The 19,498-nt window shown below is 53.0% G+C and overlaps 1 protein-coding gene across 4 annotated transcripts in view; it reads left to right on the forward strand.

Annotated features, from left to right (window-relative positions):
* PPP2R2B (protein phosphatase 2 regulatory subunit Bbeta) overlaps positions 1-18,930 on the forward strand; it is a 67,879-nt gene extending 48,949 nt beyond the window's left edge. For all 4 annotated transcript variants that reach the window (XM_069029004.1, XM_069029005.1, XM_069029006.1 and 1 more), the window contains 8 exons: positions 3,266-3,363; positions 4,651-4,816; positions 6,168-6,280; positions 12,210-12,387; positions 13,618-13,782; positions 15,695-15,864; positions 16,404-16,495; positions 17,017-18,930. In XM_069029004.1, coding sequence (XP_068885105.1) covers positions 3,266-3,363; positions 4,651-4,816; positions 6,168-6,280; positions 12,210-12,387; positions 13,618-13,782; positions 15,695-15,864; positions 16,404-16,495; positions 17,017-17,296 — 1,262 coding nt within the window. In that variant the 3' untranslated portion in view covers positions 17,297-18,930. The remainder of the gene's footprint in view (positions 1-3,265; positions 3,364-4,650; positions 4,817-6,167; positions 6,281-12,209; positions 12,388-13,617; positions 13,783-15,694; positions 15,865-16,403; positions 16,496-17,016) is intronic.
* Positions 18,931-19,498: the final 568 nt, after the last annotated feature.

The following is a 19,498-nucleotide window of genomic DNA, read 5'->3' on the forward strand; positions in this document are numbered from 1 at the left end:
CTGAACTGTTACCTCCATGGGACTCCCCCATTTCCCCTCTGGATATTCTTCTGTGCTAGGCTGCTGTTACTGCCCGGAGACACCAGAGAAAAGAGCCAGTGCCCAGACCATGGGTGCTGGGGGAATGACGCTTCTTGTCAGCTGCAGTGGATTTGGGCTTGGGTTGCATACTTCTGCTCAGAAGAGGTTTTTTTAATATTTAGGGCATATTTTTTAACATATGAAAGGTGGTGTTAGCCAGGCTCTATTGTTATCCTTGTCTGAAGTCCTGATGATGGGCATGAGTAAACAGAAGGTCTGGGAGGATCTGTGGACCTGAAACCCCCTTCTCTCTGGGTGCAGTGTAAATGGGGTGGCATAAGGGTCTCTGTGGTGCCTGGCTCTGGTGTCTCAGACCACAGCCCTGCTCACAGACCGATGCATTAGATCATGTCTGAGAAATGGCTCACTGCAGCACACAAAGTTATTTTTAATTCATTGAAAAGGGAATGACCTAAAACTGGCACCTGGTGATGGAGAGGATTAAATAGAGCAAAACAGGTACATTTTCAACTGAGTAATTTTAGAAGGAAGCAGCATGTCTCATTATGAGGTGCACGTTAGCACTGCCTGGCCATAGCCACTGAGTCCCTCGGCTGCTGCTGGAGCAGCTGTTCCAAGCCTGTTCCCCGTGCGTTATCCCCATGACACCTCGGTGACACCGCGCTCGGCCCATGACACCGCAGCGATGCTCTCCAGGGTGGGGGGCGCCTGCTGCAGGAATGAAAACCTCTGTGTGAGCCAGGGTTGAGCTGGAGCTGCTGAGCCAGAGCTGGTGCCAAACATAGAATTTCAGTGCTTGAAGGTGTCTGACTTTGCTCTGGCTCCTGTCAGCAGCTGTGGTTGCAGTTCCCTGTGGGAACGGGAGGCTGCTTTGGTTTAGCTTCCCAGGGATGTGTTTGTTCTCGTGTGTGTCACACCCAACGGCCATTCCATGAAATTGCAGCTTGCGTTCTGCTTCTGCAGGACTGTCACAGGCTGTAGTGAGTTGGACAGGTTCCAGCAGCATGGATGGAATTTGCTCTGTCCCAGTGTCCCTCCCCAGCTTCTAACAGGTGTTAAAAATGCCTGTCCTGCCCCTTGGGAGGAATTTTCTGGATGTGGTGGTTATGGAACCTTGCTAAATGGGAATGATACTTATGCAACTGTTCAGACCCAAACAAGAGAGAAGAGTAGGTGATCTGAAGAAGTTCAGAATCCATTCCATAACTTTAGCTCCAAAAGACTGACATCTCTGCTGGGTGCTGCCCACGCCCGGCTGCAGACTGCCCCACTGGTGTGAGCCAGAGTGGGGCTCAGCCCCTCTGCAGCACTCCTCAGCCTTCCTGAATGTTGGCAGCAGATGGTTAAGCCCTTCCTGGCACTGTGTACCAGCCATGATGTCCACAAGGCATACAGGTTCCATGTGAAGGAATGAAGTGTTTTGCCTTGGAGCTCTCCAGCTCAGTGCCAGCCAGTCTAGCCATGTATGCCTGAGAGCACTGGTGTGTGTGGTGAGCAGTGGTGTGTGTTTTGGTGAGTGCCGCACAACTGCCAGGATGGGTTGTCTGTTCTGACTCTTAAATCCGCCTGGAGTCTCTTGCTCGGCTGAGATGCGGTCCTGGGCACAGAGGTGTTGTTTTGGGGGAGCCCGTGGCTGTGTGAGGGGGCTCTGAGGTGCCTTGTCTGGGAGATGCCACAGCACGGGGTGTGCGTTTGGTGCGTGCTGTCTAGGCTGGCGTCCTGGAAGACAGACCCTCAGTGGTGTTCTGAGCTGCACCAGGAGCCTGGGCCAGTCGCTGCATTTTGTCTTTTCTCATTTGCTGAGGTAACTTTCTAGTCTGTATCTGAGGGATAAAACTCATGGGGAAGAAGAGGGGCAACTCAAGTTATGTGTTTCCGAGGCTTTCTCTGCTGGCACACACCAGAGCTACGACCCAGGAAGAAGCGCAGCAGTGCTCGGAGGGCTCCGAGGTGCCCGCAGCCCGGGCAGTGCCGTGGCCTGCGTGCGCAGCCAGCGTTTGCAGCCGCGGCCAGCGCCGGGGTCTGCTCCTTCCCGGAGCTGCTGAGGCTGCAGCCCTGGGCCGCAACCCTATCAGTTCTGGTGCTGCAGGAGTGAGAAGGGCAGGGAATGCAAATGGCAGGAGTGAGCCGGCAGCTGCTACGGCCAAGTGCTGTTCATCACAGAATCCATCCGGCTCCCAGTGCTGAGGCTCCAAGGCTGCAGTCATTCTTCCAGTTCCCCAGCTTTGTGCTGGTGGAGTGTGGCTCCCCAGGCACTGGGTGAGCACCAGTTGGGCAGTAATTGCCGTGGAATTAACCTCTGACATTCTTCTAAAAATAGGCCAAATAAATCCAATCATTAGCAGCTCCTGCCTGCGTTGCCTCAAGGGTAAACACTGCAGATTAAAGCGTTTGCAGTTACGGGTCCCTGTGTATCCCCTGGCTTCTGCCACTGAGAACCCTGGAGATGGCACCCTGGTTTGTGGGGAAGGGGAGTGGTGCGAGTGCAGTGGCTTTTCAGCTGATGGAGAGCTGAAAGGCATCATTTTAATTTACCTTGGCAGGCGATGGGAGATTCAGCAATGGGCAGAGGAAAGCAAAAATGTAGATGTGGTCACCTGAGCTGTTCTGCCTGGGGAGCTCAGGGAGAGAGGACGAAGTGGTCTTAATTTGTCTGTGCCCTCTCCTCTGAGGGTGAAGGCAAACCACCACCTCAGGCAGGAGGTGACACAAGGGCTGGGTGGGAGCAAGATCTGCCCATCAGCCAGGTGCTGAGATGAGGTGCTGGGGGCACCATTGGCACCAAGCCATCCCCAGGTCCCAGGAATTGATCGTGTCACCCCAAGTGGTGCAGGCAGCTCCCCAAGGCACGAGGGGAGCATGCCGTGCCATGCTGTGCCATGCCATACTGTACTGCCCAGCCCTGTGCCCCTGCTGCTGACAGTGGTCCTCAGGCTGCATTTAGCACAGGCACAGTGCCTGGAAATCCCACTGGGACCAGCGTTGGGGCACAGGCCAGGGCAGGGGGGCAGGAACACCAGGTGGGTCTGGGCTCATGGCCACGTAGTTCTGAAATGCCAGGCCTGTTTAGTGTTAGAGACAATAGAAAACCAGGGATTTATGGAGATGCCACAGGGTACAGAGCACCGACGAGGCACATAGCTGTATGGGGAATGGTGCTTTCTGGATGCCTGTGGAAGTCAGGCTGCAGTTACTTAAATTGTCTTTGTCTTCTTTTTACCAGCTGACATCATCTCCACAGTTGAGTTCAACCACACTGGAGAGTTACTGGCAACAGGGGACAAGGGGGGCCGTGTCGTAATATTTCAGCGTGAGCAGGAGGTAAGTGCCAGTGAATGCAAAATGCCCATTTTATCCTTTTAAGTGAAGTGTCCTGCTGTTCCCTAATCCGCCTGCATCACTCTTAAGCTCAGGGCTCTCCTGGCACACTACAAGCTGAAAAGCAACTATTAACATCAGTAGGGCCAGATTTTCTCCTGCCAATCACCTTCCAAGCATCGCATTTTCTGCATTCTTCTGCTCCAAGTGTAACAGGGATCAGGCAGCACATCTGAGTGTGTGGCAAGTGCCCGTCTCGGAGATGACACCACCCCAAGAACCCCTCATACCACCAAAATTCTGGAAAGTGTAGGTGGATACAACAATTATGTTTCCCTTCCAAAACTTTGCCCAGGAAATGCTAGCAAATGCTTTGCTGGAAGCTGAAAGTTGTGCCTGCCAGAGAAGCGTGTGTTCGGCCCTCAGCCCTCGGCATGGCCCTGTGCTGGTGGGCAGCCAGCCAGCCTGGCTGGGGGAGCTGTACCAGCTCTTGCCACCTGGGACTGTCCCCACCATTTCTGAAGCTGTCCCAGTTAGCTGCTATGGCCTGGCCTCAGTCAGCGGGACTGTGGACCTGCCCTCAGCTGCACTGGAAGGGATGCATCAGACCTGGGCATGAGATGTGTCACAGTTCGATGATGGTTAAAGCTTTAAAAATACTTCTACATATGCTGAAGAGAACTCAGTGGTTAACCATCACATGTATATACACTTCATCAGCCTTTCCAGAGCTATTTCATTTCTCCTTTTCCTCTCATTTCGTTATTCTACTGCTTTTCTTGAACTTTAAGCCTCCAGCATCGCTCCGAACGTATCTATGTAGCTCCTGCTCAAGGGAGGAGCAAACCAAAGCTGCCCATCCTGTACCTGTAGCTGCTGCCAGCAGCTCTTCTGTGGCTGAGTTCAGCACCTGGCAGGAGCTGGCACTTGGCCCCAGCCGTTCACCAGGGACAGACGGTGGGGTGGGATCCTTTCCTGCTACATTCCCTCTCCATTCCCTCTCTGTTTCTATTCCATTCCCTCTCCATTTCTTCTCCATTCCCACTGTGTTCCTGTTCCGTTCCCTTTCCATTCTCACTGTTTCTGCTTCATTCCCTCTCATTCCCATTCTGTTTCCACTCCATTCCCTCTCCATTTCGTCTCCATTCCTACTCCATTCCCACCGAGCACACCAGGAGTATTGTCAGAAGAGGCTGTGCCCGGGCATTCAGCCCTGCACTCACCATCACAAACCCCAGAGGGCCCTGAGCCAGGTGCCAACACCTTCAGCTCCTCCCTGTCCCTCCGCAGAGCAAGAACCAGCCCCACCGCAGGGGAGAGTACAATGTCTACAGCACCTTCCAGAGCCACGAGCCAGAGTTTGATTACCTGAAGAGCCTGGAGATTGAGGAGAAGATCAATAAGATACGGTGGCTGCCGCAGCAGAACGCGGCGTATTTCCTGCTCTCCACCAATGGTATGTGGCAATGTCGCCCCACTGCTTCAGCCCCTGGGCTCCCACCACCAGGCATAGTCTGCTCTGTGGTGTTTCTTTGGGGAAATATTTGTTAAAAACCCTCCCTGCAGGCTAACACAGGTGTCTTGGGGGAATTGGTCTGGCAGAGCTCAATCCCTGTGCACCAGGTGTATTTCATGGCAGCCCTTCCCTTCAAGGGAGAGAGGGAGGCTTCTTCCCTACCAACAACTTAAATTTTTTATTCTCAGGATCCTGGTAGTTTTTTGTTGGTTTTTTTTTTTTTTTTTTTAATATAAACTGCAGGTGTTTTGTTTCAATTTGCAGTTGTGTTCAGCTCAGCAGTTCCACGTTATGTTCTGATAAATATCATGAGGATCTAGGAATATTACTTGGGATGAATGGGACCTTAAGATGGATGTGACTTAATTACTTCAGGGGAAAAGGAGGGGTCTAATTATCTTCCATAACCAACTTACTTTGTGTTATAGAATTGACTCTATTGATCATTGTAATAAAATTCAAAGACTTATTAAACTCATTTGGGGGAGAATCATTGAAATGCAATGAAGATTAATTATACAGCATAATGTTCTGTTAATTGAGTTTTTAAATAGTTTTTTGATTAACAGGGATATTACCCTTCCATTTGGGGGGTGCTCCATATGCAGGCAGGTTATCAAAACAATTAGTTTGGAAATACTCCCGGGTTATGCTGTTTCTTTTTGTTCTTACTGTTGCACTAACATTTCGTATTGAACCCTCCTCAATAGAGCATGTTAATAAAAACAAAATTAATTGGCACTGCTTTGGAGTTGCTGTGTAAGAGAAAAAATGAAGATGGATGATGGGGTTTTGTATGAAACCTGGTGGAAGTGATGATAAACTATGGATGGAGTCCCTGCCAGGAGGGAGCGAAGAAAACACCATTATTCAGAATAACCCCATGTGTTCCTGGTGTTCTTTCTCCGGGGGCTCTGTGGCACAGGGGGGTGGGGGTGGGATGCTGGGAGGAGACAGGGAGCTGCAGGGGGTGGGAGCTGCCTTCAGTCCTGGTGAGTGCTGGGCTCTGCACAGTTCTGGAAGGGGAATGTCAGCATGACTCTGGGTGAGCTACAGACATCCTGTCATGTCTTTTGGGGCATGTCCAGGGCCAGTGTGCCCTGCACATCTTTGCTCCTCTGCAGGGCTGTGCAGCAGCAGCTTGCTGTGGGGACAGGTACATCTATCACCACTTCCAGCACATGGCATTGGGGGAAACAGGAGATTTTTCCAGCCTGTGTGGCCTTGGCGTGTCCATCAACGGGTGGCTCAGGGAGCAGCCACTATGATGCTCTCCTCTCTCCTTGCTCAGATAAGACTGTGAAGCTATGGAAGGTCAGCGAGCGGGACAAGAGACCGGAGGGATACAACCTCAAGGATGAGGATGGCCGTCTCCGAGACCCCTCCATGATCACCATGCTGCGGGTGAGTGTGGGGGGACCATGGCGGCTGAGGAGCCGTTCCCTGCAGGGACTTGGATGAACATTACCTCTGGTGTCACCTGTGTGCCATGGGACCTGAAATGCCATCCTGCCGTGGTCAGTTGGTGTTGGAGGGCATCCTTGTGGCAGAGGCCGGTGCTATGACTGGTGCATGGGCATGGGAGAGGATTGGGGAGCTGCCGTGGATGCCCGGGCTGGGCTGATGCTGGGCAGACATGCTGCCAGCGCCGCACTGCGTCTCGTGTCTGGTACCCCAGTGCCACAGTGTGCTGTGGTGCCCCACGGGCTGTGCCCATCCCAATGAGGAGGCAGGGCAGAAGCTCTCCCTGCTTGGAGCATTCCCACATGCAGCTGCTGCTGTAGGAGCAGAAGTACTTCCTCCAAATGAGTTTTCCTCTTGGTCATGACACTAATCAGACCAGACCAGCTTGTAATTTATTAACACCCTGTCAGAATTTGCATTTTGAGTACTTGTGCATTTTATATTTATACATATGAAATTGTTACTATGATTGTCCTTGCCTCACTTGGTGGGTCCCAGTTCCATTGTGCATGAAGCCGTTGAGAACCCTGGGCAGGAGGTTAATTCTTGTTTCTGTACAGGGTTGCTCCTGGTGACTGGCAGCATTTTTCTTTACAGAGCAGGAGACCATTTATTTCATGTAGATATGTATCTGCTGTTAACGTTTCAGGCAGCATATCCAGCCTAACATGCTGTTACCTGACAGCCCGTTGGAGCGGTTTGCTTGGCATCTGGCTGTCGGAGCTGGGGCTGTCAGCCCTCAGCAGGCTGGGAGGGAGGATTTGGAAATGCAGCAGTGTGAGGGGTGTTATCCCAGGTAGTGCTTCCTTCTCTAGTCAAACACACCAGGAAAGCCCTGGGATTTCTTTCCCCCCTGTAGAAATTCGTACTAAAAAATCAGAGGACTGGACACAGTTGGAGTCCACTCACTGCCTGGAAAGTTTCAGCCTTTGTTTTACTCTCAGCCCATCCACTCCTGGTAGCAGCTCAGTGCTGTGTGGCTGGAGGAGTCAGCTGCTGTTTGGTGTCTGCCACTGCACTGGGATCAGGTGCTGCCATTCCTGCTCCTGGCGAGCAGCCCAGCAGAGGTGCAGGGCACTGGGAGGTTAAACATGCTCTAAGTGCTCAGTGTTATGCTTATTGATATCTGCTGTGCAGTGCCTGTGGTCCCTGAGGACAGAAGATTGAGGAGTCTTCCACCAGCCCCATTTGATCGAATGTTTTGATGATTTTACTTAGACAGATATTTACATAGCTGTAACCATTTTGCTGCAGCTTGGTGTAAATCTGATGTGTAATTGTCCTGTGATGGTTGTGCTTTAAATTAAAGCCACATCCATCCATGGTTTAATTTTCAACCACAGATAAGTGGAAAAGGGTTTTAGATGCACCTTGCTGCCATAATTTCTCACCCATTTGGCTTAATGGTTTAAATGCACTTGATGAGCATCATCCTCTGAGGAATTTCTAACCCACATAGTGCAAAAGGAATATTTTACTCTGCTCAGGCTGCGTAGCAAGGTGTTTACTATCGTTAGAAGAGCTCTGCTGATTTGAATTGCCCCCAGTCTAATAGCTGCAGCCCTGTGACCTTGTGTAACAGCCTCGGCATGCTCCCGAGTACCACTCGCTGTACCTGTGCCATGGGACGTATGTAGGAGATAATTAACACGAGTAATATCCAGGGCTTAAGCCTTTTCAGAGAGAGGATATGTTTGCTTTGGTCCCTCACAGCACGAGTCAGTCTGGAGTGACACCCCAAGCGTGCCCTGCCACGGAGCCAGCGGGCACCGGGTGCTGTGGGTGGGTGCAGTGGGCAGGGCCGTTGTGTGCATGCTTCTTCGTGTTTGTAGCTGTCACAGAGCCCTCTCTTAAGAGCTGCCACTTCACTGTCTCAATTACAGCAGATTCCATCATAAATCCTGGTTTGTATCTCCCATTTTGCTGAAGCACTCCGATTTCTTGGTCCCTGTGCAGTTTCCCAGGAAGGCTGTGCTGTGCCCCATTGCATCTGATTCCCGTGACAGCAGCCCCAGAGTGGCTGTGATGGGAGATACCTCGGAGGAGGTCTGCTGTGCTGCTGCTGCCTTTCTGCCTCAGCAAAGAGATTTGCCTCTTTTCCTTGTATATGTACTGCAGAGCATTTCAGTGACAAGGCAGGGACAAGAGATGGAAGCAGCAGCTCCATCAGCTGCATGGACAAGCAGTGAGGCAGCGGCTTTGTCCTCTTGCAGGAAGTCGAATGTGACAAAATATGAGCAGTGTGAAGTTGTCAGTCTGTCATGAAAATCGTGCTTGACGCTCATTTCCTCTGCAAAATACTAATCTTGAGGTGGCATTGGGCAGTCATAGAATGTACCTTATGTTGGTAGGAAACGAATGCTGGGGTGTGTGCCTGGAGGAGCTCAGCTGCTGGAGGAGCTCAGCTGCTGGGGCAGGTGGAAAACTCACTGGATTTATCCCTGAGTGCTTGCTCTGCTCCCTGATTTGCCAGGGACCGGATTACAGTTTCTTTCTTGGAGACACAGGGCTGGGGTCAATCCGAGCTTCATCTTGACTAATCCCACTTGGCCAAATCCTGTGCGAGGCTGCAGAGCACGCTGAGCACTGGCCATGCTGGTGGGAAGCAGGGGACTGGGCTGGGGGAGCGGGGCTGCGTGGTCGCCCACTGCGCTGGCCCGGTGCTGCTGCTGTGCTGGCCCGGCACTGCCGCTGTTCAGCTGTCACCAGAGGGGGATGCGTGTCCTGCTGTGGATGCAGGAGCAAGGAAAGCTCTCCCCATGTGCCAATTCAGAGCCTGGCTGGTCAAGGTGAGCACAGTGGTACCCACGAGCAGGTCGCAGGGTAAGCTGCCTGCAGCCGGTTCTGCCACACCTGTCAGGTAACCACAGAGCTGTGGCTGCAGCTGGTCACCCTGGCAAGGTGGGGATTGGTAGACACCTAATGGATTATTTATTGGGATTTCTTATGGCCACTGCTCTGGCTCAGGTTGGGATTTCAGCGTAAGTCCAGTGCAGTCCATCGTGCCCAGAGGGTTTCCATGGAGGTAACTGGCAGTAAAATCTTCCTCTCCACTGCACAGAAATGTGTGAGTGGTCCCAGTGCTGTCAGCCCTGTCACATTCACACCCTTTGGGACTTTCTGGCCTCTGGTGTGTCCTGTGAGGATTCCCCATCATTGCTTTCACCTTGCGTGCCTGTGGTTGGGTCCCATCCTGCTGTAGGGCTGTATGGGAGTTCCATGTCCCCACCTGACCTCCAGTAAGGGGCAGCTCAAACCTGGCATGTGTGGGCCGTGGGCTTTGGGAGGTTTGTGGCTGTGCCATCCCAGGAGCTGATTCCTTGGTCTTTTCCCCCGTGTATTGACCTGTGTTTTGTTGATGCTGCTGCCATGTGGCACTTCTGGGCAGAAGATGAGGCATTCCTGAGAAACACTGAATCTCTGTGATTCCACAGGCCACATCCATCACTGTGAATGACATGGATAGCTTGGCCATGTAGAGCTTTTCTGCAGGGAGCAGTTGGTGACAGCCAACTTGACAGACAATGAGGGGAAGCCTGATGGGGATGGGGGCACTTACTGACACCATGTCCCCTGTGCTGTGGACCTTCACTCAGGACTGGAGGTGGCAGGAGGACACGCAGTGGCAGTGGTGGGAAGGGGCTGGGACATGCCATCTCTCTCCACCCCAGCCATTGAGAAAATGAGTTTTACAGCTCAAGAAAGGGTTAGTGTCTCATTAATTCAGGATAGGGGGAGCCTTCACCAGACACAGGGAGAGGAATCAAGTGTCATGTGTGCTCGGAGTGAGTGGGACGTCTTCTGCCGGGGGTACCTGCTAAAAGCAGGAATCAAAATTAAGCCTTACTTTGTTTTAAATGAAAAGCGACTGGCATTGCCCCCCTTCCTGAAAACAGAAAGTAATTGAATTTATTGATGTTTCATTTTCTTTGACAGTCTTTTTGTGTACTTGATGCGCTTTGTTACACTGAGTTATCATTTAATAATGGGTGTGTGTGACACCAGAGCCTTCCCCTGAGGTGGGCTCTGGAGCAGGGTTGCACAAGGAGGTCTCTGCTGTTCAGGATTGCTGTGGCACTGCTGGTTGAGCTGGGTGGGTTGGGCAGACGCTGACTTGGCCTGTGCCTGCTTCAAAAAAACACAGGACCCAGTTCCAGCTGCTATCACATTGCCCCATTTGTTGGTGTCTCCACTATGGCTGAGGCCTGGCTGGGCAGCTGCTTCCCTTGGCTGTCCCGAGCCAGGGTCCCCTGTGCTGCAGAATCCCTGTGCTGCTATTGGGGAACAAGTTCACCATCTGCTCCCAGAAAATTCCTGACTGCTCCTGCCTCAAAGTTTCAGTGTTTTCAGGGTTAAATCCTCATTGCTGATACCCTTAAGCAGAAGCTTGCAGCATGTGGGCAGGCTGGTTTCCATATTTCAGTGCAGATTCTTGCCACTGTAGCAGATAAAAATCCCTGCTTTATAAACCCATTCATGGATAACCAGGTTTGTCCCTCTTGTGGGGTTTTACCTGGTGATGGGCCAGGTCCCAGACATAAAAAAGTCTCCCCGGGACTTGGCTCTGAAGTAATGTGTGGAGAATGTTCTCGGTTTAAGAGTTTGTCATAGATCAGTGGTTGTGAGTGACTGCCTTGTAGGAGTGAGTAGGGAATCGTGCTGGGGCACTGGGAGCTGCAAGCTCCACAGTGCTGCTGTCAGCCCGGATTGCCCAGACTGGGGACAGGAACTAGCCCAGGGTCTGACCGCGAGCTATGCTGGGCAGAGTCATCTTGCTGAGCAGAATCCCCTGCCCCAGCCCTTGCTGTGCTTGTTTCCGTGCCCAGCCAGGCCCAGCGTAGTCACTGAACCCTTTCTCTTTGCACAGCCATCGTGTTCCGACGGTTGGACTGACAGCCAGTCCCTGTGGTCCCCGAGCGAGGCGTGAGCTGCTGTCCCCAGTCCCCAGCTGGCTGAGCAGAACCTGTCAGCGCAAACGATGCATCATTGGCTGTGTCAGGTGGAATTAGCGGGCAGGCTCGTCACATTAGGCTCAGGCTCTGAGCTGGCAGCACCAGTGCTCTCGGTGTCACTCGAGCTGGCTGTCACTCCCATCCCCACCTCTGCAACTGTGGGAAATCTCTTCAGGCAGCACACAGATAGTACAAGTAATGAAGTAGCTGGAGGGAACAGCTCACTGGCAAGCAGGAGCATGGACTGACACATTCCTGGTGTATTAAGTTGCCTTCAGAGCGCTGTGTCCAAAGTTGTTACTGACCCCACTCCTCACACATGTGGTCCCCACTGCATCTCCCCATCCCTTGATGGGTTATGCTGATTTATCTAAAGGCAAACACCCACAGCTCTGTTCCTGGTCCTTCCTTCTGTCCCTGCCTGTGTGTTCCTCGCTCTGTCCCTTCTCATCTCTTACCTCCATCACTTTGCTATGAGACAAATGCAAAAAAGTGTAAAGAAAAAATGTGCTGACCTGGCTCTCTCAAGAAATCTATTAATGTCAGAAATGCTCCAGGAATTTCAGATCCTGGCTAACAGTGACAAAATGAGGCAGAAGAGGTTTTTTGGTTATTTTTTTGTTTCAAGGTAGGAACAGTTGCTGCAGCAAGATCAGAACCTGGTCTACTGGGCTCTTACTGCTTCAGTGTGCTCTAACCATCCTGGAGCCTCTCTCAAAATTAGATGGCTTTTGGGTCTGCTTGTCCTCCTGTCATACACTTGGGAAGGCATTAGGTTTCCATGGAGAGAGCCTGTTAGGAGTGGGTGGGTACAAGCACCGGCAGCCAGAGCTCTGTGAGACCCTGTTAGGGCATCCCCCCATGCCAGGTGCTGGATCCCGTCCCTCGGTGCCGACGCTCTGCTCCTCATCCCACAGGTGCCCGTGCTTCGGCCCATGGACCTGATGGTGGAGGCCACTCCCCGGAGGGTGTTCGCCAACGCACACACCTACCACATCAACTCCATCTCTGTCAACAGCGACTATGAGACCTACATGTCAGCGGATGACCTGAGGATAAACCTGTGGAATTTCGAAATCACAAATCAAAGTTTTAGTATCCTTTGGTGTGTGTGGCTCTGGGAACGGCCGTGGGTCCCAGTGAGGCGCTTCCCAAGGGAAGTGGCAGGGCCATGTCCATGCCCATGGGGATGGGGACAGAGCGGGCAGTGCAGCAGCTGGCTTAGCCCCCCCCACCTGGTTGTGGTGCCTCGGTACAGGAGCTTCCCCCTCTGGCAAGGCTGGCAGGGGTTCAGGAGTACGAAATAGTGCTGTCTGCTGGGCACCTGACTGCAGAGTGCTGGAGGTCCCCAGTCCCACGGGTCATTATCAAGGCACTGCCCTCTCATCTCTGCCTGTGATGCTAGTGGGATGCCAGGCTGTGTCCAGAGATGCATCCAGCAGTCACATGGAGCCACTCCCTCCACGGCACAGGGCTCAGCTGGCATTACCACCACTGCTGCTGTCACCCGATGTGTGGCTGACACATTTCTGAATTTGCCTGCAGGATCTGGTGGGGCAGGAAGAGGGAGGGGGATGTGCAGGTGATGGACAAGACAGATGCCTTGGGGGAGATGGAAGCACTAATGGTGCGGCCCCGTTACACCCTGCAGCGGGTGACAGGCTGCCAGTCACCACTCTACAAATGAGGTTGTGACAGTCACTCTTGTAACAGCCACATCGGAAATAATAACACAGGGCACAAATCATTGGTGATATTTATATGGTGTTTCCTGCTGAGAAATCCCTGGGGCATTGTTTAGGCAGATGGAGAGGATTTTGGCAGTCACAGGCATGTGGCTGTGGGAGCTCTGAGTAGCTGCAGGAGAGTAGGGCTGTGGTGCCTGCTTATTTTCAAGGATGAGGGTGAGGAGCACTAAATCTGTGTCAAACTGCCGGGAATTCACATGGCTCGAGGGACTTGGGAGTTTTCTGTTGGTTGTTGTGCCCTGGGCTTTGCTGCCGTTGCTGTTTTCAGTGTGGTTACTCACCATGCCACAATGTTGCACTAAAAGACATTTACTGAGGCCTGGGGTGGGTGGGCAGATCAGGTCTCATGCCCCACAGAGGGTCTTCCAGCTTAGCAGAAGAATGCCGAATGTTGGCTTTCCCCCGCGCCGCGGTGCGCTGGTCCCACTCCATGCTGCGGTTGTGCGCGCGGTGGTGGTGCCTGCCCAGAACACGCGGTTTGCAGGGCGTGAGGGGAAGCCCCGGTGCCCAGAGACATCAGCAGGAGGGGCGCAGGGTCTGGGCTGGGCTGCATGGGCTCCTTGACCAGCCCTGCCAGACATCGTGGACATTAAGCCAGCCAACATGGAGGAGCTGACAGAGGTGATCACGGCCGCTGAGTTCCACCCGCACCACTGCAACACCTTCGTGTACAGCAGCAGCAAGGGCACCATCCGCCTGTGCGACATGCGCACCGCTGCCCTCTGCGACCGCCACGCCAAGTGTGAGTGTGGCTGCCATGGGCCCCCTGGGTTAAAAACGAACAAAAGAGGGAGTGTGGAGACCTGCCTGGGCTTGGGTCTGCCCTAGCACCTTGTCCCCTTCTCCCCCTGGTGTGCCAGGCTGTGGTCCCCATGGCCACTCACCCTCACACACCTCTGCCTGTCCCCGAGAGGAGCACCTTCCCCTGAGTCTTGGCCCCACACCTTTGGGGGAGCAGGTTAAAACCACCACAGTGGTGTTTTGGGTCCAAGGGGTCGCGGGGATGTCAATGTGCAGCCACTGCTGAGCTGTCAGTGCTGGAGACAGGCTCAGAGGCAATGATGTGGGATTGCAGAAGCAGCTGATAATGCTAGCAAAAGCAATCCTGTTTGGAAAGGATATGGAGAAGTGAGGAAAAGCCCTGTTGGGGTTCTGCAGTTATTTCCTCATAGCAAAAGGCTTTGGGCTTTCCACTTGTTTTTTTGAAGAGCCACTTGTGATTGTACCTGCCAAGCTCCCGAACTGCAGGCTCAAGGCACAGCCCACTTCCCCCAGGACCTGCTCCTCTTCCTCCTTGCCCTGCTGTCTGTGGTGCTGCAGTGCTGCTGGACGGTTGTTCTTTGCTGAAAGCATCTTCAGCTTTGGGTAGAAATAAGAAGCTGCTGTGGTCAGGTAACGGAGAGCTGCAGCTTCACCCTCTGACACTGCAGGAGTGTCCCTACAACAATCCGTCCTCCCCGTACATGTCTGACAGTGCTGCCTTTGGATGAACCCCAGCCACGCTGCTGATCCACGGGCACGAGGCAGAAAAGCCAGCAGCCCCTGAGCAGCAGGATCATCCCACAGACAGTGCAGCCTTTCAGGCCATCTCAGAGTTCAGTCTGCTCCCCTTGGAGAGGAAGGAAGGAAGGAAGGGAAGGAAGGAAGGGAAGGAAGGAAGGAAGGAAGGAAGGAAGGAAGGAAGGAAGGAAGGAAGGAAGGAAGGAAGGAAGGAAGGAAGGAAGGAAGGAAGGAAGGAAGGAAGGAAGGAAGGAAGGAAGGAAGGAGCTGGCAGAGGCAGCTGGTACGGGCAAGGCAGCACCCGCTCAGTGCCAGAGAAAGTAGGTTTGTTGTGTAAGAGAGAATTAGTGCTCAGAAATCCTTTCCATGAGCTCAGCAGCCCAGATCTGCTTCTGCAGCAGGAGCAAAGCCACACAAAAGCCTTCGGCCCAAAGCAAAAATAGTTGCCCCAAGCCCCTGCCCGGCCACTGGCTTTGGTTCACAGATGCGCTCAGGGACTGGGCAGCACCAGCTGTGGGCTGTGACCCCCCCCCCCGGCATCTCCTCTGTGTCTGTGTGTGTGCTGGGACCCTGCTCATGGCACTGCCTGTGTGCTGGGACCCCAGTGCTAGCAGAGCCCCTGCTGCTGCCAGTGCAAGGACCCAGAAGGGTCCACACATCCCACAGTGGAGCAGGTGGCCATGGCCTTGCTGCCCATTCCCAGAGGCACCCAGTGATGAAGCCCTCACAAGGAGACCAGTGCCTCATGACTGACCTGTTAAGAGCAACAGAGACACATCCTCGGTTCAGCTGCTTTCTGGCTGCCTGAGGTCTTTATTTTTTTGTTGCTATCACTTTTTCTGTTGAAAAAGCCTCCAGGTTTCTTGCCAGTGATGAAAGGCTGCAGCTCTGGGTCCTTCTGTGGGCAGTGCCTTTTCTGCATTGTAGAGATAATTTATATGGGCACTTCAGACATTTTTCCCACTATACTGGAGCCCCAGGGCTTGGTGAGGGGTTGATAAACCTAAGCACAGGTGGGTGCTGGGTATGGCACTGTGTGAGTGCTCCCTCCCAGAAGCTTCCTGTGGTGCCAGCACAGGGTGGCAGGTGCCTGGCTGAGATCAGGGAGCTGCTGCCTCAGCTAATACTGGGGCTTGTTGTTTACTCCTGCACAGTTTTTGAAGAGCCTGAAGACCCAAGTAACCGGTCATTTTTTTCTGAGATCATCTCCTCAATCTCTGATGTCAAATTCAGCCACAGTGGAAGGTACATCATGACCCGGGACTACCTCACTGTCAAGGTGTGGGACTTGAACATGGAGAACCGGCCCATTGAGACCTACCAGGTGAGTGTGCCACAGCCAGGTGTATGCAGCAGTGGGGCACCCATTGAGTTCCTTCTTGAGCCACACTGGGCCAGTGGCAGGAGCGGTGGGTACACACCTGATGTGTGAGAGCTTTATGCCGGTAGATGGTGGAAAGCAAACAGTTGTTAGATGTGGGCTTGAGTGGCCTGGTGAGTTGTCACCATGGCCCCAGGCTGGGGGTGGGTGAGGAGAGGAAGCTCAGGTGCTGGCAGCTGGGAGAGCCAGGGGGGAGGCCTTGTGCAGAGCAGTAGCCCTGTCACTGTCACCCTTTGCCAGGGAATGTCCCGTGGCACTGCCTGTGCTGCCCAAACCATGTGCAGAGTGCGTCTGGAGGTGCTTGGAGAAGAATGGCGGCTGTGGGCACAGGATGCCAGGCAGTGCCCAGGGCTGCCAGCTTGGCTGTGGCAAGTGTGGGGCTGGGCTGGGTCTGCCAGCCCCCAGTGAACCAGATTGAGTCTGCAGGTCCCAGGGTTGTGCTGGTCAGTGTGGGGGCCTCATCCTGTCCCTCCCACTGGCAGGTCCACGACTACCTGCGGAGCAAGCTCTGCTCGCTCTACGAGAATGACTGCATCTTTGACAAGTTCGAGTGCGTCTGGAACGGGTCTGACAGGTGAGCATGTGGCGGCGTGGCTGTGTTCGGCCCAAGGATGCTCGCTTTGATTTGGCCCAAGGGGTCCCAGGGCCCCTTGGCAGCCCATTCCCTGGCCTTTGGCTGGGTGTGGGGTCTGGAGAGGTGCAGCAGGGACCATCCACACCTGCAGCATCTACACAGGTGGGGACGTCTGAGGGTCCTGCTCTCTCCTGGACAGAATCAGTTCCGCCTCTCTGTCACCCACAGCTGGAGGAAGGTGGTAATGGGTTTAGCTCCAGATTGCCAAAATCTGGGGATAATGAGTATCCAAGGTGTGACTCGCACCAAGCTGGGAGGCAGGAAGTGTGTAAGCCCCTGGCAGGGCTGTCCTGGCTTTTTGTCTGAGCTGTCAGAGTGAGCTGACAAGGCACAACTAGGCACAAGACAAATTCCAACGCTTACCCAAATCTCATTATGCCTCTGCATGTTCAGTCTGCCTCTGGTCACCAGCAGTTTGCCTCTGAAAAGGTGTGAAAATCATCTGCCCTTCCCTGTTGCAGTGTCATCATGACCGGCTCCTACAACAACTTCTTCCGCATGTTCGACCGCAACACCAAGCGCGATGTGACGCTGGAGGCATCGCGGGAGAACAGCAAACCCCGTGCCATCCTCAAACCTCGCAAGGTCTGCGTGGGTGGAAAGCGCAGGAAAGACGAGATCAGCGTGGACAGTCTGGACTTTAGCAAAAAGATCCTGCACACAGCTTGGCACCCCTCTGAGAACATCATCGCTGTGGCAGCCACGAACAACCTGTACATATTCCAGGACAAGGTTAACTAGGAGGACCAGGTGTTCTTTAGGAGTCTCATATACTGATACCAGTAAACACACAGTTTCAACTGTTCCTTTTCTTTCTTTCTTTCTTTCTTTCTTTGTTTTCCTTTCCCTCCTGTTCTTTGTTCAGTTCCTGCTCTGCAGATTGCGGTTGTGCAGAGGAGCACTGGGGGCACCCCCCAGACACCAGATTTACATGGGGAGAGCTGAGACTTCTCACAGGGCAGTGTGAGGATGTCAGGCCTGGCTGTCCCATGTCCCCAGGCAGTGACCCTCTGCCGATGGCTGAGGGGTTGATGGGGAGGGGGCTGTTGGCTGGGGAAGGGATTGACAGGGTAACACACCATGGCCTCTGGCCAGCTCTGGTGGCAGTGGTCCCACTCCAGTTGCTTTAAACCTGATCCCAGAAATATTCCACCTGTTCTGTTGAAGATTGGAATGTTGCCTCCCTTTGCCATTTTCCACATTTGTATTTTTATTACAATTATTTTGTGTTTCACCAACAGAGACAGCAAAACCAAACATAAAACGGAAAACTTCAGTTTTGCAATGGACAAGCTTAAGGGGGGGGGGGATGGGATGTGCTGCACCCCCAGACATGTCTGCTCCAGCCAGGTTGCCCCCTCAACCCCCAGAACCCTCCTGAGGATTTGGCTTTGTAGATACTGTGGTGCCTTCTTTGGTATATGAAATACCTTTATAAACGATGCTTCCGACCTGCATTGATCGCAAACCAAACCAACCCTGGGCTCTGCTGCAGTTCTGGGCTTTGCTTTGGTCATTTTCCTCGTTCTGTTGTGAGCTCTTGCATGTCGTGACTGACTCTCTCTCTCTCTCTTTCTCTCTCTCTTTTTTAATTAATTTATTTATTTATTCAATTTTTTTAAAGATAAAGTAAAAGTTGCTAATTTATGACCTAAAAAAGAATCCAACTGTATATTGCTGTTAGCCCCTGACAGCGTCAGAGAGAGGCTGTCTGCAGTCCTACATTATAATAACAATGATAATCATAATAAAACCAGTAACTCTTTGCATGGCGAGGCTGCCTCTTTCTACTGTACAGATTGGTCAGGTCCCTCTTTACTTGAGCAACTGTTCAATAAAAAAAAGATTGACTGGATTTTCTGTAAATCTGAAAACAGCTCCTGCAGCAAGAAGCAAATGAAGTCAATTACAAAATTAAACACCGTCACTTTGGCAGTGGCTCCACAAGGGTGACCCTGTTGCCATGCCTCCCGTGGGGGCAGCCGGCACCCTCAGCACCCAAGGCCTTCAGAGACACGAGTCACCGAGGGCCAAGTGTCCCCAGGGACAGCCTCTCTGCGGGCACCATGAGGATCACGGCATGTCCCAACCCGGGATAGGAACTGCTACACACCCACAGAGCTCACGGACTGCGCGGAAAACCAGGAGCTGGTTGGAGGCAGGGGCCCCCCGCGCCACTTTCGGAGGAGCCATCCCAAAGGAAGAACAAAGTGCACTGGCTTATGGATTTATTCCAAGGGATGGCTTTCAGGAGTAACTTTTTTTTTAAATGAAATGGTGAAATAAAATAGCAAGAGTAAATGAACCATTTTATAAGAAAATGCTCTTTTTTGGTTCTGTAAGGAAAGCCTGGGCTGCGGTGTCAGAAGTAAAGTTGTCCCAAACGTGTGTGTGTGGAGTCCGTGCCTGTTGTGCCTCTCGCGAGCAGGGGACGGTGCCTCTGCAGTGTCTAAAGGCTCCTGGGCTGAGGGTGGCTGCCAGGGCTGTGCTGATGAGGGGCGACCAGGGGATCCCCAAGACCCCAGGGATTCTGGGTCCCTCTGAGGGCCCGGAACAGGAACAATGGGACGCTGTGTAATGTGGGAGTGGGAGCACTTGCAGGTCTCCCACTGCACAGGACGAACCTCGGTACTTGATACAGCCCTAGAAGGAGCTGCCGGCCCCTGCCCAGTCACTGCCCTCATCCTGGGCTGCTTCTGATAATGAATTTAAACAGCAGCCTTTAATTAGCAGCTGCCCAAGAGGGGAGGAACACTTGCCCTGACTTTAGGGTGTACATTGTCACTAGGAGCACCACAGAGCACCACATTCCACTGTCAGCAGCACAAGCTCCCCCCGGGCTGTCTCATTTTTTGTCAAACAACCCCTCTCTCTTGATGCTCAGCCTGCAAGTCCTGGCCCTGGCCACCAACACCAACTGCTGACAAGAAATCACTTGTCAGG

This window comes from Aphelocoma coerulescens, chromosome 13 (genome assembly GCF_041296385.1).
Source record: "Aphelocoma coerulescens isolate FSJ_1873_10779 chromosome 13, UR_Acoe_1.0, whole genome shotgun sequence".
Lineage (NCBI taxonomy): Eukaryota > Metazoa > Chordata > Aves > Passeriformes > Corvidae > Aphelocoma > Aphelocoma coerulescens.